Below are 24,080 nucleotides of genomic sequence, written 5' to 3' on the forward strand. Positions count from 1 at the left end.
AATAAGGGAAAATTCTTCAAATTACTCTACAATTACTCAAACGTTGCTCAATGGCTGACAGAAAGAATAAGTGAAAGGGACATGACTGTTTTTCACTGTTCATGATGACAATATAAGTCATTAAAATCTGACAATACACACTTTCATCTCCCATCCATTGTTTCAGTTCTCTTTATTCAAACATCTATGTCAACATAGGTTTGACAAGAAAGTCATTGACACAAAGGAAAAAAGTTAATATCGAGTAAATTACATTTTAGATAAAAATATTGTTACTTGCTCTGCCAACAAAAATAATTCCACACAAAGACAGTTAAATCAACCAAAGCCCGTCTCCGAGCAGCCCGTTTGGCTCCTGAATTAATCAGTGTTTTTGAACAAATCGTTTGAGTGGATGATTCAATGAGTCACTCATAAAGAACATCACTTGTTTAATTCATGAATTAAAGGGATAGTTCACCCAAAAATGAAAATTCTGTCAGTAATTACTCACCCTCATGTTGTTCCAACCCCGTAAGACCTTCGTTCATCTTCGGAACACAAATTAAGATATTTTTGATTAAATCTGAGAGCTGGATCACTCCTCCATAGGCTTCTAAGGCATTATAACTTGCTGGCCCAGAAAAGTTATTAAAGAGATTGTTAATATAGTCCAAGTGACTACAGTGGCTCAATCTTAAGTTTATAAAGCGACGAGAACACTTTTTGTGCGCAAAAAGAAACAATAACAACTTTATTCCACTATTCATTTCCTTCTCTCTGGGCCTGGAGTTTTTTCACGTAGTATAACTGCGCAGCGCTTCTGTGTTGTACGTCACACGCACAGTGTGTATTCTCGTCGCTTTATAAACTTAAGATTGAGCCACTGTAGTCACTTGGACTATATTAACGATGTCTTTAATACACTTTCTGGGCCAGCAAGTTATAATGCCTTAGAAGCCTATGGAGGAGTGATCCAGCTCTCAGATTTAAGAAAAAATATCTTAATTTGTGTTCCGAAGATGAACGAAGGTCTTACGGGGTTGGAACAACATGAGGGTGAGTAATTACTGACAGAATTTTCATTTTTGGGTGAACTAACCCTTTAATCTTTTTTATGTATTTGAATGAATGAATGAATGAATGAGTCAATAACTCCCTCATAAAGACTTTCCATGTTGCCACCTACTCGGGTAACAATATAACCTGTGGAAAGAATCGCTAAAAATATCTTCACCACTAATACACAGAGTGATAGTTTGTGAAAGTCCCATTGCTTTTGAATTTTCAGCATTGTTTGGAACTGTTTGACCAAATAGATTCAAGGAATCCTACAGCAAGCTTCCACCTCTCCAAGTGCTATGAATGTTTGCACATACAAAACTAAAATACAATGGTTATTTAACATTGAATTTGAGGCTATATATAAGCTGAATTGTTCTTTTGATCATTTACTCAAACACACCACTGTTAGACATAGCCTTCAAAAGAAAAGAGAAGAGGGTCTGTTCATATCCTTTTGAGCTTCCCACACAAAGGGCGAAAGATAAAGCAGCCAAGACAGCCATGAGACTGCAAGTTTAGCCTCAGAGAATATAGAGATTGATTGCAAAGAAAGTCATCTAACCTCTCTGCAACAACACTTTAAGGACAGAACTTCTACACTCTTATGTCATTTCAAACCATTTCAAAGAGGTTTCTGTTCCTCCATTGAAAGTATAGGTAACCAAAACTTAGAAGATACAAAAAGGTTATAAAGGCCTCAGAAAATGAATCTATATGAATTGAGGGGTTTAATCCAATTCTTGTGAAGAGATACAATTGCTTTATATGGGTTATGTGGGAAGGATATGAGGGTGAGTAAATAATAACAGAATTTTCATTTTTGGATGAACTATCTCTTTAACTCCTTGCAAAAAACAACCAAAGACAAGTAGGAGAAGGATCAAGCAAGATTCAAAGTCAGGTCACCCACTGAATCACAGTCTGCCTGCCAAGTCTTGGACCACACCAATTTTTTTTTTTGTACATGATACTGAAATAGTTCAGAAAGTAATGGTTCTTCTGCTGATTCTCTCAGTCTATTTGTGATGACAGCATGGATCAGTGGATGCATCTTGTCCATGTAGCAGGAAAATACAGGCTTCACTAAATCCCTGCAGAGATAGCAAGAAAAAGCTGTCAAAAGTCCCTAGGACACAGACATCCTGACATTCTTAGCACTCACTGATATGAGTGCACACATGCACATCTTTGAACGCATGCATGCTCACACACCCTGCTGTATAATCAGAGTGCTCCCCATCGCTCATGTGGCTGTCATCAGCAGCGCTCCATCTCTGGTCCTCCTCACAGTTGCGACATACACACTTCATGAAGCCCCTGTCCTCGGCATCAAGAGTGGCTGTGATGTGACATTTTATGGTTTTTACTCATGCTGAGATGACAAAGATAGAGAGTTCCAGCAAACCTGTCCTCTCACAACAGACAGCACACTTTCTTCCGACTTTAGAATAATTTAAGGTCGCACACTCTGGCTCTGTTCCAAAACCTTGCAAACTTCCTCCAGGCAGAGTCTTAAGGCATGCTGTAACAGGCACACTCCAGATGTGACAGCTGTTAGCATGTTGCTAAGCTAAAGGTCAATTAGCAAAATATTGCAGGCAAAAACGTTTAGCAGTATATAGTCAATATTGCTGGTCAACGTGGTGAATCTGTGAAAGACTTGAACCCGTTACGAAGTCAGCAGGAAAATATTTTGTGCTCATGTGAAATTCCTGAATGCGTGAATTCCTATTCTCAAAATTATTTGCATTGAATGTGGATTTTGCATGCAAAAATTCAATGATCAATGTTAAATGTGACCACACCTGTTCAGTGTTGTAGTCTAATAAGTATACAAATACATACTAAGACAAAAATGGTGTAAAATAATATTTTTCAATAACAATTAACTATATTTGCCAATACGTTTTAGTTTTTAATTAAATATAAGCTTATTTATGATCTTAATTTCTCTTATCCCATCCGCCTTCTTGGAATTAGGTGTGTAAATGGGCTGTTTACACCAAGGACACTGGCTATAACAATAACTATAAAGTTTTAGCAATCTATCTAATTCTAGAACACCACAGCTATAACTAAACGACTCAGAGGAACGATACTGTAGGAATCATTTTCAGAACAATAAAAACATTGGCAGCCAATCAGAATCCACCTAGATTTAATAAGCTCAAGCATTTAAAGTGGCAGAAGACATAACTGCAGTGTGTACAAATAATAGTTGTTGATTGGTTTGGATGCTAATTGTCACATTACTGTCAGTGTTGTGTTTCTATTTTTCTGATTAGCTCATCTGTTTCCCTGGTTACCCTCTTTAGTTCATTTGTATCACCTGTGTCTTGTTAATTACCTTCATTTGTATCACCTGTTTTCAGTTCATCTGTGTGTATTTAGTTTCCTCTGTTCAGTCTGTCCTGGTCGGCTGTTAGTTGTATGTAGAGTGTGTGTTCTGCCTGTTTATACCGTTTTGGATTATATTTTGGAATTAAACTCTTGCATTGAAGCGCTCTGCCTTCCTCACCTTCTTCTGCCTGCACACACCCGTGACACTAATATGGTTATCTCTAGATGTTATTATATTTATAGTTATAGTTCTTGTGGTGGAAGGGCCTTAATACAAAAAAAAGACTATAATAATAATTTTTCTGCACTTAATTATTAATTATACAACATTATTAAGCCATTTATACTGTACTTTAAATATCCTTCATATAATGTATTACAACAAGCTCTGAAAAATAGAAACTATGAATATAATTGAACGTATATTTCATAAAAAAAAAAAAAAAAAACATATAGTATATTCATGATTATTACACTAGACTCGATTGGCGCAATGCAACAAAAAGCAGATAAAACCTGTTAGAATCAGTGATGCCGTCTACACTGGATGGGGCGACAAATTACTGATGCCCTGTTCTATTTTCTGACGTACCTTAAGTGCTCGAGCTACTTCTGACACAAAGAACAAATGCATTTGCAACGGTCACTTTGTTGCGTCCAGCGCAGACATGGTGACTCTTGTGCTGTTTGCTTAGCAACATGCAGTCAGAACTCCTGAGATTTGCAAAGAAACTCCTGTTTGAGGCAACTAATATCATAAAAAAAATTAATTAAACAATCATGAAGTGCAAAAGTGCGTTGTAAAGGTAAGCCAAGTCATAGATGTCGGATTTGGAAAAATGAAACCCTACCGGCACTTTCAATGACAGGAAAAAGTAATATTGTGCGTGACACACCAGCATTCACAATTTGAGACAGTGGGGAAAGGTTTTGCGGTGTCAATTGCGATTCAATGCTTGACGTTACTGTTATTATTTTTCCATAACCGCAAATACACACATGAATGCTCATGTTTTCTAGGTAATAACAAATGGTTTGTGTGTATTCAGGTGCATGGGAGTCTGGGTGAAGCCCAGGTAGTATTTCTATGAATGGCCATGGTCATTTTCTCAAATATTTGCTGGCAAGAAATAAATATTTAGGACCACTACCCCTTTTCTACCTCTCCTTTCTCGACCTGTGATGTATTATTTTCTTTGCTTTCCAAAAGTCCATTAAGGCCTGGCGGTGGGCCATCTTGTCTCCCGCAGACAAAGATAAAGATGTGGTGTAGGGATGCAGGGACAAACAGAATAAGAATGAGCGGGGCATCGCTGAAGTTTACCTCAAGAAAACACACACACACTCACCTCTTGCTCTACACAGTCGCCACAAAATGTATGCGGCTGCTGACACTAAGATACTGCCGCCCCATCCTTTTAATTTATTTACAATTCAATAATTGAACTTTGTCTCCTAAAAACAAACTGAAAAGAATAGTGGGCGGAGGGGCCATTCTCCTTCTCACGTCTCCACAGGAATACAGAAGTGAAATTTAATGATCCAATTTGGGTCATCTTGCTGGCAGACCGGAGGGTTGTTGAGCTGGAGATTAAACTCATCCTTTAAAGGCTGTTTGTCTTTTGCTTTTTCTCACACTGATGTTTCTCCCTGCAAATTTATGCCCTCTGCATTAGTTATGTCGTCCCCCACCCCCACCCCCACGTGGAAGAGCTGCTGTGTGGGCTTTCCATTTCCCTAGTAATATAGCACATTCGTCATTACAATTCACCGGAGTGACTCGTTAAGAATCTGATTGAGAATGTTTATCTGCATGAAGGAGAAACACTGCTCAGAGAAATGGCAACGTGAGCTCCAGAATTTACTTTTAAGCCAGCCATTTCTACTTTAAAAAGGGAATTTCAGCCTTCGCAACAATTAAACCCTGTCATAATCCTTTCTTTTAAGTGTCACACCAGGAATGCGCTTCCTTCCAAGTCCTTCTGGGGAGTTGCTACTTACAGGTTCATAATTCTGATGTGCGTACACATGATTTTGGATGCAATAAAAGTTGTTGGTATATATATCACAATATAGTTATTTTTGCTTTAAATAAAGCTATGATATCAACATTTTTGATAACATTGAAACTAATTCTTATCACCATTTTCAATATCATTAAAAAAACTAATACTAGCCTATAAAACTAGTAAATTGACAAAGACAAGTAAACTGATAAAGAAAGAGCAAAGAAAATAAACTACAATAGAACAAAGACCTATACCTGAAAAACTTCAAGCACTAGAAATGCTTCATATAATGTATTAAAGGTGCTGTATGTAGTTTTCAGCGACCTCTAGCGGTGATGTTTCAGATTGCAACCAATAAGTTTACAAGCGCGTGCTCTTGCGCGTGCTCGAATTTATGAGCGAGCACTGTGGGTACCTTCAGACTGAGACAACACACCGGGGAAAGCATCACACAACATGCTGGAAACTAAGGTAAACTCCCACTGCAACGTTACAATAATAGGCTACTTTTATCAGCTTGACGTTGAACTAATGCTCCATGCTCGTACCATGATAAGTATGGAACCCTATCAACCGTGCCGAATTTTGCCACTGCAAGCACCACTTCACATTTTCTTCAGGAAATGTACATTCTAGGTTTGTATATAAGGTTTCTCCATGATTCAAATGCCCTGCCGATGTTGAGCCGTGTTTTTTCACCCGAAGTCCAGGCGATTCACGTCTGGCCTTACGAGCTTCAGCAGAAAAAAGTTTTTTTTTTTTTTTTTTATCAATATGTGGAGTTTGTGTTGGAGTCTGTGTTGTGCTGGGAGCAGGTCGTTTCTTAGTGTTATCAGACATGTCATAAGTTGTATAAGTCATAAGTCCATGTCATAAGTTGCAGTGTTGTCGCTATAAAAAAAAGGATTCATTTTAGTAGAAAAGTTACATACAGCACCTTTAAGTAATCAAATGTATAAATAAAACAATGCATAGTCTTTACTAAATAAAATATACATGTATTCTTACAAACATATCAAGCCAAGGCACTCAAGAATTTAAGTAAATATAAATAATATAAAAAGCCTTTATTTAGTCATGGCTTAAGCAATTAAAATCAGTTTACAGAAAACTGGGTCCTGATGAAAGCTCATTAGCCGCGACGTGCCGGTGTGCGGTTTTCTGTAAACTGATTTTAATTGCCTAAGCCATGACTAAACAAAGGCTTGATATGTTTGTATGAGTCGAATTATCCCTACACCCAAAGATACAGATTTTACACCCCAGGTTTTTTTGCACTCCTTGTTTTATAAAAATTTTCTTATTAAAGTTACAAAAGTGATTCAGTCAAGAGCACTGAGAGATTTTCTCTTTTTTGTTGTTTGATTAAAATTAATAATGACAGCAGGTAAATTTGGATGCTGTCACTTTAAGACAGACTGCCCGGATCCAATATACTTGCGTTTTCTCTCTCACCTCAAAGTTCAGTTATAAGACATAAATTACTGTGTTTACTTGAAAATACATGGTCACTTTGACACATAGGTTTGTGTATTTAACTGTTCAAGCCCAAATAGGTGGCAAAAGCACTCAGTTCTGTCTCTCAGAGAGCGCGCCCATACACTGAATCGAGATATATTTCGCTGCTAATTGCGATTCAAGAGTTTCAAATAACTTGTTTTTAAACCGCAATGCTTAAAAACTCAAGCAAATGATAAGCTTTCGTGATCGCCAGCACAGCAACGTCACATGAGTGTAACTGCGATAGAGACGACAGTCCAAAATCTCTACCAGTTAATTGTTTCTACCAGTATATCACCCACCCCTATTCTCCATGCAGTCCGATGTTCTGCCAAGTAGATCCAGCACTCTGAGCTCAGCCTTTCCCGAAGTTCAGAGAGACAATGGGGCCTAATTTCCTTTTAGATCAACCCTCCTCAATTAGATCTTATTTTAATTTCAGTTTTGCTGAACAAATTGCAGTATATGAATAAGTCTGCATTTAAAGTCATATACATATCAGACCCCTTAAAAACAGCTTCACAATTATCACCACTTCTTGCAATCCTCTTATCTTTTCTGAACACTTATCCTCTCTCTTTGGGTCTTTCTCCGGCCTGCCCCTTCTCTTGAAGCTCTAACACCAGCTCATTCCATCAGATGCCTATAGCAACAATGCTCCACTAAATCTATCAGGAGGAAGAAGATAAGTCTCGGCTAATTCCAGTTAAATAGCATTTCCATTCTACCTCTCTTCCTCATTTATTTGTACCTGTGATGTCCAGTCTCAATTATCTTCCCCTTCCACGTTTCCTACACTATCTCTCTCTCTCTTCTCCATTTGGTGTCCAAAGCGCTTTTAATTTTCTCTGTTTTTTCTTCTGCTCTCTCTCTCTTTGAGTGTTGTGAGTGGAGTATGGTTCAGAGAGTTGATGTAGAATAAGGAAAAATATAAAGAATATTTATTCAGTGTTTTATTTAGTTAAACAAGCGTTACAGGACATATGTTTGGCTATACTTGATGTTCGAGGACAGTAAGATTTATTTTCAAGGACACATTCAATTGAAAAAAGTGACAGTAAAGACATTTAGAGCCAGATTTACTAACAGCTTACGCAGGGGCACACAATCTTTTGGTGGTACTACTGTCAGGATTTACTAATGACATGCAGTGAAAAATTTGCGCTGAAAAGGCATGGACAGTTATTTTTGCAGCTAACCTTATTGCATATGCATTTGCAGGAGTTTCCCTTTCAGACACAAAATTTATGGGAGGAGAGTATTTAAATGAATCACGCAAGGTGATTTACTAAGGTTTGCGCTTGTCAATTTACTGGTATTTGCACCACTATTTAACAGCCAAAAGCATGTCTTAAACGCTAGTTTGCGCTGCTCTCGGTAGATTGCATTGGTCATTATGGAAATGATCCGGCTGCGTCTGTGTTCTGTCATTTGTGCGTCGTCAGTAGATCACATAGAACTTTCCACTCCCATCGGCGCTTTTTTTTTAGAATTGCGCTCTCATGCTATTTTGCCCTGTTTAGTAAATCTGGCCCTTAAAATGCTACAAATTATTTTAAAACTATTTGATATATTACATTTCCACAAAAAAATATCAAGGAGCACAAATGTTTTCAACACTGATAATAATAATAGTAAAAAATGTTCCCCTTAAAAACCAAATCAGCATATTAGAATGATTTCTGGAGGATCATGTGACACTGAAGACTGAACTAATGATGCTGAAAATTCAGCTTTACAGCACAGGAATAAATTACATTTAGATTTATATAACAGATATTTCAATTGTGATAATATTTCACAATATTATCTTTTTTGTATTTTTTATCAAATAAATGCAGCCATGGTGAGCACAAGAGAGTTCTTTAAAAAAACATAAAAAATCGTATCGACCACAAACTTGTGTGAACGGCAGTGTGCATACACACCGTATAAAATTGAATCGTGACAACTGCAATTAAATATTTTGTAAAGACAAAATTCTATTTGTTACCATTTCCTAAGTTTCCAATATAAATTTGTATCCAGGCCCAGACTAATCTGCAGATGTCTACAGACTTTTTTGCATTTTCTGCACTGATTTTGGAAAAACATCTATGGAATTAAACATGGTAAAATGTGTTAAACTGAGCTGAGAGTACTACACTAACATTAGTAAATGAAAGCATAAGTAAACTAGTCAAAATATTTAATAAATCAAACCCATGAGGATGTGAAAGTCTGTGAAAGCTAGGCATTCCGATTCTGTGGAGATCTTACGGAGTTCTGTGTGGACCTGAATATAACCGTTTTGCCCCGCAAAACATCAAAATAACGATAAACACAGCAAGTGTTCTTGGGATTGACATGTTCACAGGCTATAAAACTACACAGATTGTCCTTGCAATTAGACTATTAAGGGCGTCCACACTGTCAGTGATATGCAGCAAGAATGCTGTGAATTTAGTCAGACAACATTTTAAAAAGACAAATTGTTTTAGTCCAAATGAAACACCTGAAAGTTGGATACAGTGGTTGAGCACAGAGATCCGGTGGCCTTTTTAATCACTGTTAATTAATTTGCATTGATTTAATCACTGTCAGTTTGAAAGCCCTTTTTAACAAATAACCGCTAAACATTCTCTCACTGCTTATCCACAGTACTGTCTCTTGGTTTCAAATAAGAGTTAAATGGCGCTAATAAAACACTCTCAGCTTCTTATGAAGATGAGATTAACACAAACACATTCACACTGCTTTTAACAAAGGTCTAAAAATCTGTAAATCAACAATAGTAATTTCTTGTGATAAGTGGTGAGCAGGTGCACACGATGAGCGTCGTGACTCTAAACACAGTTCTACGCAAACACAGCGGCTCTCTTTGATCTTTGTGGACATTTCTCAAACGCACCAAGCAGGTGTTAAAGAGTTTTAATTTTTCCCATAGAGCAGGCCTCCTCATGCGTTCACGTTGCCTCAGCTGGTGATGACTCAAATCTCATCATCACGCTTTCTAAACAATCACCGTCCGACTTCCCACATGCACTGCACTGTTTTGTGCTGTTCGGTGTGACAACACGCTAATGAGCAAGCTGAGAATGAAATGATAAATAAGTGTTTGTGTAATGAGAAGAGAGCAGCTCTTTGTATAGCGTGTTTGTGTGAATCTGGGGAATGAAGAACGAACGGAGGAAAGATCATTAGATAGCCTCTATAATGAGAATTCACTTGAATATTTTGTCATCGCTGACTCACCCACTGATCGTTTCAAATCCACATGGCTTTCTTTCTTCTGTGGAAAAACAAGTCTTGGTTGCTGTTTTCCATTACTTTACAATGAAAAAGGAATCAAAGCTTTCAAACTTCAAAAAAAAGACACAAAATCACCATATAAGCACCATAAAACTGGTCCTCATGACTAAGTATTTAAAATCATCTGAAGCTACACGATCCGAGTGATTCGTTCATGAATCACTAAACCTTCACGTGACTTCAGAATATATGAGCCATATGAAAAAAATAAAATAAAATCAGCAAGGATGCACTACATGGATCAAATGTAACAGTAAAGATATTTATAATGTAAAAAAATAAAAAAACTATTTCAAATAAATGCTGAAGAATACAATTACATTTTAACATTTATTTAAATAGAAAACTGTAATTTTAAATTGTAATAATATTTCACAATATTTCACAAAACTTACCAACCCCAAACCATATGTGACTAATTAGCCATATGTGACTTTTAAGGCATTTTTATGGCTATTTTGTGACCTTTTTGGAGCTTGAAATCTTTAATAGCAATTCATTGTAAGCGCATAGAAAAGTCATACAGACTTGGAACGACACAAAGGTGCATAAATAATGACAGAACTCTCATTTTTGGGCAAACTCCTCCTTTAATCTGTCTTTCTTCCCAATTCCTCCGTGCCTGAGTCTTCTTCACTCTCTCAGCTGTGTCTGGCCCTCAGTTTCTTCCTTCTCTCTCTCTCTCTCAGGCAATGGACATGCTTTCCATTATATAAGCCTTAGATAATGAAGTCTGTGCATGGTGAAATATGATTGAAATCCTTTTAGTGCTGGCTTATATCGACTGTCTTGTTTGCAGTCAAAGGCACCTCTCTCTCCTTCCCCACACCCCCTCCCGCTCCCCTCTTTCTATCATGTTTTGATGTCAACTAATGGTCTATGTACAAAATTCTCCTCCAGTGGGTACTGAGCTAGACATAATGGGGATATCTCATCTTATGACCTGAAAAATGTCTTCCTATGCAGACCTTCTTGTGTCCTTCTCCAAGTGTTACAGTTTCCAGGCCAAAGCCTCCTTCATACATCCACATTTGATTTTCTAGTTGTGAACAGGAAAACAGACTATTGTTGTAATATGACGTTGCTTTTAAGGATGCAATGTATGTGAAAAATATTCTGAAAGGTTACAGTACACTGAAAAAAGGGAAACACAACTATACTTGATTATAGTAGTTTCGTTGTTCAGTCAAATTTTGCTAATATTGAACAAATTAAAACAATTATAAAAGTGAACAATTAGCATAGAGCCATTTTAAGTTATTATAATAACTTGATAAAAGTAAAGAAAAAAAAAAGATCTCCATACAGTTACTTAAAGGAGTCATAATGTAGAAATTTCACTTTTCCACGAGAATCAATGTATGTTATGATTGCATAATGATTGTACACTGGCCGGGAAGCCGATATTTAAAAGTGAAGCGTTTGTTTACCTCAGGGTTTGTAAAATAGGCCACGTGCACGCGCACGAAAAAACGAGATTTTGATTTCTTCCCCCTCTTGACGTCAAGACGGGGGAGGATATACCAAATATGGACACCGCAAACCTATGCCGCGGGAAGCCCGCCCCTCTCCCCCTCAGATTCAGTTTAGTCGACTCGAGAAAGATGGAGAAACCGAGTGTAGCCTACACTTGAGATGCTCTGTGGGTGACTGCCACAAACAACATGCAAATGTGTTTTATCTACCAAAAACGGACGAAACTATCAGGGAACAGTGGAGGAAATTCATTTTTAATGACGCTGTCCCAACAACTCTTTCAAGTGGCGTATCGTTAGGTGTGTGTGCTAAACATTTTACACCGGAATCATTTACAAATTTGGGGCAATATCAGGCGAACTTGGCCTCGAAGCTCCGTTTGGGAAAAGGTGCCATCCCCACCATCAGGGACTTGCCAGAAATTGAAAAGGTAAGACTGTGTTTTTATTGCTCTACTGTGGTTAACAAATAGCAGCTAACTGCTAATGCGGCTATTGTATGTAACGTTACCTTCGAGGTAAACACGGGGAATGGACTCTACGAATGCTAGCCACATCTTTCCACTTTGTTTTACACTAGCAGCTACAGTAGTGACGGTACAGGAGTCCATGCTCAGTGGCTAAAACTGTTTAAATGCAAGTATAACATCACGTTGCATGTCTAAAGAAGAAACATATTGAATGTCTAAATAACCACAACGTGAAACAAGGCAAAAACACCACATGATAGTAAAAATCTCAAAACCACTGTAAGCTGATAAAAAAAAAAAACTACATCTCCGTTAATGTAATCTACATTAAATAAAAGGTAAATTTATGTGGGAGAAAATAGCAACACACGTTTTTGCTCGAACTGATGTTAATGTATGTCTCAGTCAAAATGATTGTCTTTACCATTCAGAGACATCTTGATGTAGACGTGCATCCAACAACTCTACATCTTCCCTTTCCAGCTCTGGTTCAGAGTCCGGCTCAAACATGTACGGTTGAATCCCATATGTCGCGGCCGGGTCGGGTTCTGACAACTTGCGCCATGTCAGTTTGTAATGATGCTGAAGTTACCTGCGGTGTCAACCCCCCTCCTTCCTGCAACCAATCAACGCGCCCCTCATTTGCATTATTATAATGACCGTCCACGACAGCCAAAACATCGCATCAGATCTCGCGAGACAATAATGCCTTTAGAAATAAGGGTCTGAGGGGCTCTGTGTTGATTTTTTTTCCACTTTTCTTTTTTAGAAGTGCCTGAAAGACTATAATAGAGCATTGGGTACCAAAGTTAAAACAACATTATGACTCCTTTAATAAAAAAAGGTAATTGTTTCCATGATGACAGATTTTAAGTCATGGCAACTACATATGTTTAGTATGGAAGACCATTCCTGCCACATAAGAAAAAAAAAAAAAAACATACGTCATAATTATGAGATATTATTATGAAATTATGACTTTAAAAATCATTATTATTATCCAAAAGTCAACATTTTGACATACCAAGTCAAAATTGACTTGCTGCTCATTGATCTCACGCGACCCAACACGACATGATATGGAAGCCCATTCCCGCCACATTAGAATTTTTTTTTCCAACTTATGACATGACTTACTAAATCGAAATTGATTGATAAAGTCCAAATTTTGACATAGCAAATATAAATTATGAGATTACTAAACCGAAACATAACTAAATCGAAATTATGACTTGTTGCTCATTGATCTGACGTGACCCTCCACAGGATGAATTGCATATCATTAAATCTCAGGTGCAAACATTATCTAATATCATCTTTCTTTGTGCTTTTAAATAAATATAGAGTAAGGCATGGACAGTTAAATGCCTCCACTGGGCAATGATAAATATGTGCAATACCACTTATATTTATTTGACAATAACCTACCTCTTGCTCCATTCCCTGTTAATATTCTATTCTGTTGTATATAGCACACCTGTACATAAAAATGTGTCTATTTTTTCCCCTCCCATTTATAGGCTATATTATACATACATACATAAGTGTATCTTGTTCATTTATCTTTATTTTTATTTGACTATCTGTGTACTGTTGCTGTCTCTGTGTACTGGAAGCTTCTTCTGTCACCAAAACAAATTCCTTGTGTGTGCAAACATACATGGCAATAAAGCTCCTTTTGATTCTTTCTGATTATGATTAAATACAAAAGAGGTACTCTTATTAAATGTCACGTGCGCCATTTATTGATACATACAAGATCATTTTTATAGGAGTAGACTGTATTTACTGTTTAATGAAAACTGCTGCCCGATCACAACCAAAGCTTGTTCTTGCTTAAAATCCTTTCAAGAGTGCATTTGCTCAGAGCTATTCCATGCCTTTCTGCTTATAAGGCAGGAATTTCATCATTAGTAGCTAAAACCAAGTTTAAAATACTCAATGTGTTCACAATTCATCCTGTCAGCAATTCATAATTTTTACTTAGTTGTGTCATAATTTCGATTTAGTATGTCAATTTCGATTTAGTATATCATGCAGTAATTTCGACTTTTTATGTCATAATTATGACTTAAGTATGTCATAATTTTTTTCACCTTATGTGACGGGAATGGGTTTCCATAGTTTAGTCAAGTCATTTATTTAAAATAATTAAGTAAACATATCCAATTCAAAGAAGAAAAACCGTTAACTGCAAACTGTTGCCTTAATTTTTCCATCTTCAGTTCCAGGGACACCTACTTTTTTACACTTTATAAGACCTATGAAAATTCATGAAACACATTCATCTTGAGTGCAAGTATTAATGTTTTGCAATGTGGGTGAAAATGTGGCATAAAAATAGAAATCTTGTATGCTCTGCTCATGAATTATGAAAGCATCTTCCTTAGCACAGAAATGAAATTCCCAGTCTGCTCCTATTATTGAAAAATGAGAAACAGGGGCTCTTAGCATTAGCACATGACTAGCTCAGAGAAGAGATGAATACAATTGAGAATAAACATCATAAATATTTGCTGGGGAAATCAGAGCAGATGTTTGTCCAGTCCTTTATGATCAATCTCACAAGCTGCGACAAGTCCTGCTGTTACACAACAAATTCTGCGGCTGTTCTTTGATTCTTTAAAGGGAGATAGTTAAACCAAAAATGAAAATACACCATCATTTACTCTATCACATTTTTCCAAACATTAAGTTTAGCTTTTTTTTCTTTCTGTCTGTAAAACACAAAAGGTGTTATTTATTGTTCCTCACAAAAAGCTATTGTATGGTTTTAGAAGACTTGAAATAAATTATATGGGCTACTTTCATGTGTTTTTTTTAGCTTGACAGCCCCTGTTCCCCATTGACTGTATGCAGAAGCTCTGGCATTTTGCTAAATTTATACTTAATTGTTTCACGTAAGAAAGTCAATAACTAAATGATGACAGAACTTTAATTTTTGGCTGAAAATTCTATGAAGAAAATTTGCCTGTGCTTGCAAACAGCCTGCAAGGCTATTTATGTAATAAATGAGAAGAGGAAATGTCAGAGAGGCAGAGAGGCTCCTGTTACTAAGAATCCACCACTTTTCCTTTAGAAATGGAAAATAAATCTTTTGTCCTTTGTTGAGTATTTTTAAACTGTATTATCGTAGAGAACAATATATGCCTCTATTTGTCAAAAAAATTTGATTTGCCAGTTCATGATTTATATTAAGATTACTGTTTTTGGACATCAAAATAGTATGTGCCAAAAAAGTCACCATTGTCTCTGTTGGGAATGGAGTTTTTTGGGGGGGAATTTTGCATTTAAAGGGTTAGTTTGCCCAAAAATGAAAATTTATCCCATAATTTACTTCCCCTCAAGCCATCCTAGGTGTTTATGACTTTCTTCTTTCAGCCAAACACAATCGGAGGAGTTATATAAAAAAATATTCAGGCTCTTCCAAGCTTTATAATGGGAGTGAATGATAACTTGGATTTTGAAGCCCCCCAAAAATGCATACATCCATCATAAAAGTAATCCATATGGCACCAGGGGGTTAATAAAGGCCTTCTGAAGCGAAGTGATGCATTTTTGTGAGAAAAATATCCATATTTAAAACTTTATAAACTATAATTACTAGCTTCCGGTTACGGTCGTACGCAAGTTGAAGAGTGACCTCTGACCTGACGTATGACGTAGCTTAGGTGAGATTTGATGCCTCTTTATTAACCCCTGGAGCCATATGGATTACTTTTATGATGGATGGATGAGCTTTTTTGGGCTTCAAAATCTCAGTTACTATTCACTCCCATTATAAAGCTTAGAAGAGCCAGGATATATATTTTTTTATATAACTCTGATTGTATTTGGCTGAAAGAAGGAAGTCATATACACCTACAATGGCTTGAGGGTGAGTAAATTATGGGATAATAATTCATTTTTGGGTGAACTAACCCTTCAACAACACGCATAGTTGTACATCTACACAATATTTTAAATTGATGCCTTAATATTATTGCATTGATGACAATTGAAGGATTACCCAATGTAATCACAAATTAATACCAATTAAACTTTAGAATTTTTTATTTAAGATGCAAACATTTTTTGTCTGCACAGTATGTCCAGATTTCTCGGTTTCAACAAATTCTGAGCATATTTAATAATTGTATAATTGGAAAAAAATTTATATCATGTTGGCTTGCTTATTAGTTACGGGATTTTTACGGCAACAGTCTGTTGACAATCATTTAAACAGCATCATATGTAAAGCTGAAGCACTTTTTGTAAATGGCTTTGGGTAAAGCATCTGTTAAATGGCTGAAATGTAAATCATTTCATGGTCATAAATAATGAGAGAAACTCCAGAAGTAGGTCACTAGGGGGTGCTCTGAAGCCTACAAGCTACCAAAGGAGGCAGGCAGGAACAGAAGAGAGGCGAAGGAAGGAGAGGCTGAAGGAGGGTGATGCCTCCGGCAAGACAGAGGTGTCACCTTGTCATACAATATTTAACCGAACACCTGTGAGATGATATCACATTAACAAAACACTCCAAGCCATTTACTCTTTAGGATACTCTCAAGATTTGAAGGCAGCACAGACTGCCTTCATACTTCACTTGCCTACCAGCCTTTTTAATTGCAGTGTTCGAGCTCGTTTAAAATTCCAAATGAAAACACGCTTGGAAGAGAGGAATAAAAAACATGGGTTAACAAATAAGGCATTAACCCGCAACTAATTAGTATGGGAATTCAGTGGGGGAATTCTCAGAGTTAAATCACTCATAACTCAAGCACCATTGAGTCGCATTAGTGCAATTTTACTTTGATATCTCTATTCAGAGAACATTAGCACTGTACTGCAGTTAAGCACTGTAATTAGATAAATGGTGGCGGTAGTCACAGCGCCGAGAGCGTCCTACCTTCCGGATGCCTTCTTTTGATTCCTCCACGTTGTTTTCAGCTCCTCCTGTGCGGTTGATCATCCTCCACATCTGTGAGTACATCGGGTCCCTCTCAAAAGGGTTCATGCCTTTACTGCGGACCTGGTCGTAAACAGAGGAGTCCAGAACCGTGCCGTACGGCAAGTCTGTCTGCTTAGCCAAGTCCTGCAGTGACCTGTAGGGGAACAACGAAACATTTTCAAATCAAAGATATTTAGAAAACAACATTACTGGGTTGATGCCTGGGGGCATAGCAATTTTACGATTAAAACATTATTTGAAAAATCTACAATGTGAATGCATGAATACCCACACGTTTGAGCTTAATTGGGCCAATGTAAGTGAGTGTAAATCTATCCAGCGGCTCTGCTGCGCAGACTGTTGCTCACCCACTTATGTTATGTCAAATACTGTTTATTCAGCAACTTGTGTTAATATCTTACATCTAATTAAAAGTTAGCCAACCAAGGGACACTAATTCCCTGCAGTAATATTTATATTAAGCGAATAATTGGAAAACACAATAAAGATGAAGCCTTCTTGGTTTCCCTTCACGCCATCATCATCATCATCATACTGCAGTTCATCAAAGAGTTTCAAAAGTCTCACTTCATTTTGAAAACTGATAAGGATACAAATGAGTGCTTTCGCATTGTATCAATATTCAACATCCACTATATAATAATATTTATATACATTCAAGCAGTAGGTTACTGACAGCGGAGAGCATGGGTTGGTGCCGTTGAGATTCGCGCAGATAATCAGACTGACCTCTAATTTATCAAATATTATTACATCAGACAGCTGTCGTCTTCTTCTAGTGCTTAACTCCGCTGGCATCCTTTGAAGGTTTAATGAACTTGCCCACAAACGTTAATCTTTTATTGCTCCTAATTAATCCCGCCACTTAATCCCCGCCCCTCCCTGAGAATTATGGTTATGTGTTGGGTGTCATTTGCATGGAGAATAGCCATAAAAGTGACCCGCGAGTACCCTGCAGTACTATAAAACACCACCGTAGGGCTACTGAGCAATGCTTCAGTGCTAATGCAAGTCCTTCATCTTTGTGGTTTACTCTGTAGGTCACAGTGCACTTAATAATTACAAGTTTTCACCCCTGTCTTCCTTATTAAAACAGGAAGTTTGGGCAGAACATATAAAATAACCTGACCCCGCCATAAACAGTCTTCGATATTAATTCAAAATAATTCATTATTATTAATTACTTAATTTTTATTATTGTTGTATTTGTCTTCTGTTTTAATGCAGTGCTTCCAGTTACTCATTATAAATTACATACATTTATAATATTATAAATACACTATCGTTCAAAGGTTTAAAAATATATACGTTTTTAAGGAATTAAAAATGCGCAAGGACGCGTTAAATTGATCAAAAGAGACAGCAAAGACAATGTTACAAACATTTCTATTTCAAATGAATGCTTTTCTTTGGAACTTCATATTCATAAAAAAATTAAATAAAATTGACTGTTAAAGGAACACGCCGACTTTTTGGGACTTTAGGTTATTCACTGTATCCCCCAGAGTTAGATAAGTCCATACATACCCTTTTCATCTCCACGCGTGCCGTAACTCTGTCTGACGCACCCACCGCTAGCCTAGCTTAGCACAAAGACTGGAGGTAAATGGCTCCAGCTAGCATACTGCTCCCAATAAGTGACAAAATAACGCCAACATCTTTCTGTTTACATGTTGTGATTTGTATAGTCACAGCGTGTACAAATAACAAGGTCACATGAGACACAGCCATCTTCTAACTATATACATACTGGGAACTATATTCTCAGAAGGCGAAGCACTGCTACTTGGGCGGAGTGATTCACTTATTGGGAGCAGTAAGCTAGCTGGAGGCGTTTACCTCCAGTCTTTGTGCTAAGCTAGGCTAGCGGTGGGTGTGTCAGACAGAGTTACGGCACGCATGGAGATGAAAAGGGTATGTATGGACTTAACTCTGGGGGATACGGTCAGGCCCGGGGTGGGTAATCGGGAGAATCCGGAGAATCCCCGGTGGGCCGCTTCACTTTTGGGCCGGTCGAGGTTTTTTTTTTTTCACATTTGTCACGTTAGTTACATTACACGTTCCGCATTCTGACACCGCAGCGCGCAGCCTCTGCATGGGTTGTACCATGTGAGGGAGTTCTCCCCTCCCCTCCTATAGAGTTGGTTGGGTCCATAGCCCGTCTTTTCCAAAACGTTTTCTCAGGTAGGCTACCGCGGCACCGCCGGCGCCTACCGATAGCTGGGCCGGCCCTACCGTAACGGTACGCGTCAGGGAGGATGGATGGGAGGAAGAGGCCAGGAGGTATGGAAGCTTGTTTCCTCGCAATTGCGTGTTATAAAGTCAGAATTGCCTGAAATAAAGTCGCAATTGCGTGTTATAAAGTCAGAATTGCGAGATATAAAGTCGCAATTGCGTGTTATAAAGTCAGAATTGCGAGATATAAAGTCGCAATTGCGTGTTATAAAGTCAGAATTGCGAGATATAAAGTCAGAATTCTGTGAAATAAAGTCGCAATTGCTTCTTATAAAGTCAGAATTGCAAGATATAAAGTCAGAACTGCGTGAAATAAAGTCGCAATTGCTTCTTATAAAGTTAGAATTGCGAGATATAGAGTCAGAATTGTGTGATATAAAGTCGCAATTGCGTGTTATAAAGTCAGAATTGCGAGATATAAAGTCAGAATTGTGTGAAATAAAGTCGCAATTCGCCTTTGGCTAAGCCACACCCTAGAATGTAGATTGACCAATCACAGCGCAGCCAAGAACGAGCTCCCACAGAGGTCCGACACTTTTTCACAGCGCTCCAATGACTTTAACACAGGCGTCTCATACTTTTGGTCTCGGCAGGCTATTACCGTCGTAGTTTAATCAAAAATATGGTTAAACGTTGTGCCTGGGGCATTTGTAACACAGATACGCGTTTCCCAGAGAGGTTGGAGGGGGGTGTCCGTTTTTTTCCCTTCCCAAAACCGAAGTCAAATCCTGACAAGTGCCGTCTTTGGATTAAACTGTGTGGACGTCCTCACAGTCAGCTAAACCCCTCAAGGATCAACAAGTACACTTTTGTGGTAAATTTTGCTTTTAACCTTACTGTGAAGTTATACTAGTTAGACAGTTTTATGCTGTTTTAGGTTATGATTTCGGTTCTCTACCCTAATTAATGAAGAATCAAGGTGCTAGCAAGCAAGCTTAGCGATAGTTTAGTTATCACGTAAATCAGGATTGTATGTTTTGACTAGCGGCTGGATGTTAGCTAACTTTGTTATTCAAGATACAAACACCTAACGTTAATGTTACAGACACGCTGTTGTGGTAGTTTTGAAGGTGACTAACGTTACCGCCACCTTGTTGCCCAGATGAAGTTGTCGGATTTAGCAACAGTAACTAAGGGGGGCGGGGCTTAGCCAAAGGTGAATTGCTTCTTTTAAAGTTTTTAACGTCCTGGAATGTCACATGATCATGGCTCTTCTTCATGTTCCATATATGGACTATTATTGTGCATATAGCGCCCTCAGGCTGTTGGTATGAATTAAAAACACAGTAAATCAGAGTAACAAACGCTCATAAAGATTACATCGACGCATTTGGGTATAAATTCAATAAATATTATTCCTGTCTATAGAAATATGATGTAAATCTATGAGAATCTATCAATATTTCTCCAAATCTGCACATTTTTGAGCTAAAGCCCTGAGGCACGTTGTTTTGTGTATCGCTGTCATGACGACAGCACGGAGTTTTTTATGAATGAAAGCGTCTGACGCGCATAATTCATATTAAAGGTATCACTCATTTTTTCATTTCATAACTCCTGACACAAATTAAGACATAACTGTCACTATGAGTTTCTCAGAATACAATAGTGGTCAAATACTGAAACTTGAGTATTATATCTTTTTAATTATGTATAGTTTGTCAAGGTATAACATTAAATCTGATAGTAATTTTGAATTAAATAAATAAATAACGCTTCAGTGCGCCGACGCACTGGCAACGCTTAACAGGTTAAGTGAATTATTATTTAACCTTTACATTATTTGTTGAACCATGGTATTAATACAAACTACACAATAGTAAGAGCTGAACTGTTGCTTCATTTATCCAATTTGGAAAAAGTGCTAATTTGGAATTCCACCATGTAAAAAGTGGGCCGGTCTTGGGCCTGAAAAGTGGCCCCACTCCGGCCCTGGATACGGTGAATAAGCAAAAGTCCCCCAAAAAAGGCATGTTCCTTTAAGCAGCACAACTGTTTTCAACTGAAAATAATAAGACATGTTTATTGAGCACATTTATTGAGTTTAACATCATATTAGAATGACTTCTGAAGGATCATGTGACACTGAAGGCTGGAGTAATGATGCTGCAAATTCAGGAACCACAGGAATAAATTACATTTGAAAATATATTAAAATAGAAAACAGTTTATGTTTAGGAGTACACTAGCAAACAGATGACTTACAAAGTTTAATCTATCTCTGTAATTTTTAATACCAGCGGAACATTTGCAATGCAGCATTGTGTTCTTGTTACTGCAAAATTCAATTAGCCTTAAGAATAGCAATCTATCTGTGTATACGCTTTTTCACACCCTTTATAGGTGACCATCTGGCGGCATTCAAATGCTGCGGCCGCTTAGCTGATCTTTTTGCTTTGGCCAGGAAAACTGTCATCTGTGGCACGGAGTGACTATGCCTAGCCAGACCGCAGGCAAACTGGCATGGGAAACTGTGAGTGCAGAAAAAAACAAATCTCGAGAAGCCTGTAGCCTGGCCCTCCTTCACCTTCACAGATGGACGCCATCTCACAGCCGCAGTCCGCAGTACAGTCTGTTTCCTAAACCATTTTTATATTTCTAAACTGATGTAACAATATGCATGAATATTCAAATGCACTTCCTTACAAGGGCGCATTGTATGCAGATTTAAACATTAAGGCTGCAGTACAGTCTTTATTACTTTTCTCTGTAAAAAAAGGATAAAAGGTTTCAGGATAAAAGGGAACATCAGTGATGTGTTTCTTTTTTGCTAAGCTGCATCACATCCAGCAAATCAGTGGCACAGTCTTGCAAATCATTCAAAACAATAGCAATCAGCACAAACTGAAAGTGTTTTCCTCAATCACAAGATGATACATTTTCTCTTTCTCTAAACATCTACAGCTGAATCCAAGCCATCATTGTGCCAGCATGTACATATTGTAAAACAAAACAAAAAAATACTCAATTTCCAGAGTAAAATTTTACTCTGCAGGCAGAAGTCAGCCTTGATGCAAAAGTTTCACATAAATGCATTCATTATCAAATAAGTACAAAGTGTTCATCTGAATTCCTTGAGGACCAGCCTGATGAATGAAACGAGCGAATGTATAGATTTTGTGTTAACTGGTTAAGAGCTATGTGGGGTAAGTGAGAGTTGTTGATAAGTTGATTTTGCTCTGATTTAATTAACACTGGGTTAGGATCAGTAAAGTCGATTAAAAAGAGACTGATGAACTAACACTCCCTCTTTTTGTCCAGTATCCATCGGGCTTAAAAATTCTCACAGCAACAAAAGAATATGATCCTAAACAAACTGCACTGACTTTAAATCTATTAGGTAATGAAACTCCTCTCAAGACAAAACTATCCAATTGTGAACTCACCCGACCACCCAGTTGGTCTCATAAATCTTTCAGCTCTTCCTGACTGAATGGTGTATTTTAAATACAACAGACCCCTGGGTGCGGAGTTTAGGCTGTAATTATTTCTGTAATGACCCTGCCATCGTCTACACATTAAAAGATAATACATTTAAATTTATGGAAATCCTAATTAGGTGCATAGAGCTAGAATCAAGCGATCTAAGCACAGGCTCATTAATGATAATCTAATGCAAAGAAAAATAAACAAACCGAGATCATGAAAAAATAAATACTAAATACTCTCATTTTCCCTAGTAACACCACCTACCCAAATCGCCTACATGGTTATATTACGAGGATTGTTAAGCACAATTAACTCTATCACTGCTAGTCATTGCTGAATTTGATTATTTGATTATTTGATTATAGCTGCATCTCATTTCGAAGGCGGCATCCTCCTGAGATCGCATTTGAAGGCTGCATACGTCATCGAGGCGGTCTCATTTAAGAAAAGTAACCGTTAGATTGCAAAGTAAGAAAGAAATTGCAGTATTTTACACCGCACGAGGAATAACTCAATTTTACTGAATACTGCGACCTTCGGAGGACGCAGCCTTAGCTTATATGACTGCTGGGCACGGTGAATCTGATTAGTCCGATAAGTGCGCTTGAATAGTGACATCTTATAGTGGGCGGAGTCAAGGCAGTGACTTGGAATGGATTTGTGAGTATCATTTGTGACAACTTTTGATAAAGTGCACTAAACCAAAATCTGGTATTAACAGTTTTGCAAAGCTTAAATATGTTAACAAATTTAATTTGTATATCGTCTCTGTATAGGGCGGAAACCTAGTAGCTCCAAATCATTACTATTGGTCACCCTTTACACCTGTCTGTGGGTTTTGCAAACATTTAACCAATGAAAACTGATTAAAAAAGAACTTGTGACTAAACTGGATCCTCAAACTGTCGGTAAAACCCCATAACTCCACCCTGCTCCAAGTCTGAAAGTGACGGACGCAGTTTGGACCGTCTCTGCTTGTTTGCGGTGAAAGGTATATATATTAGGACTGGGAATCAATAATAATAAAAAAAAACGAATTAATCGCACAATTTGCTGTGATTAATTGCAATTAATCGCATTTTCCCCCAAGCTTGTAATCATCAATATTTAAATGTAGAATTACCTAATTAAATTAAACAACACAAAGGAAGTATATTTTTTAAATAATATTTTAATGACAACTTTACAACTGTAAACAGACTCTCCTCAGAACCACAGAGTAGTTGTTCCCATCACATAAAATGGGTAAGTTTGATATTAAAACCATCAAGGTCATCAAAAAGTCTAGATTAGATTAGAACTTAAAGCCAATTGGCCAAAATAAATCATTTATTTA

General features: G+C 37.5%; 1 protein-coding gene across 3 annotated transcripts in view; it reads right to left on the reverse strand.

The window, feature by feature from the left end:
• The window catches only part of grid2 (glutamate receptor, ionotropic, delta 2), a 427,641-nt gene that overhangs the window by 32,302 nt on the left and 371,259 nt on the right, over positions 1 to 24,080 (reverse strand). For all 3 annotated transcript variants that reach the window (XM_084389289.1, XM_084389290.1, XM_084389291.1), the window contains exon 13: positions 17,018 to 17,213. In XM_084389289.1, the coding sequence (XP_084245415.1) occupies positions 17,018 to 17,213 (196 nt within the window). The remainder of the gene's footprint in view (positions 1 to 17,017; positions 17,214 to 24,080) is intronic.

The sequence above is a fragment of the Rutilus rutilus genome (assembly GCF_951802725.1).
Source record: "Rutilus rutilus genome assembly, chromosome: 19".
NCBI classification, from domain to species: Eukaryota; Metazoa; Chordata; class Actinopteri; order Cypriniformes; family Leuciscidae; genus Rutilus; species Rutilus rutilus.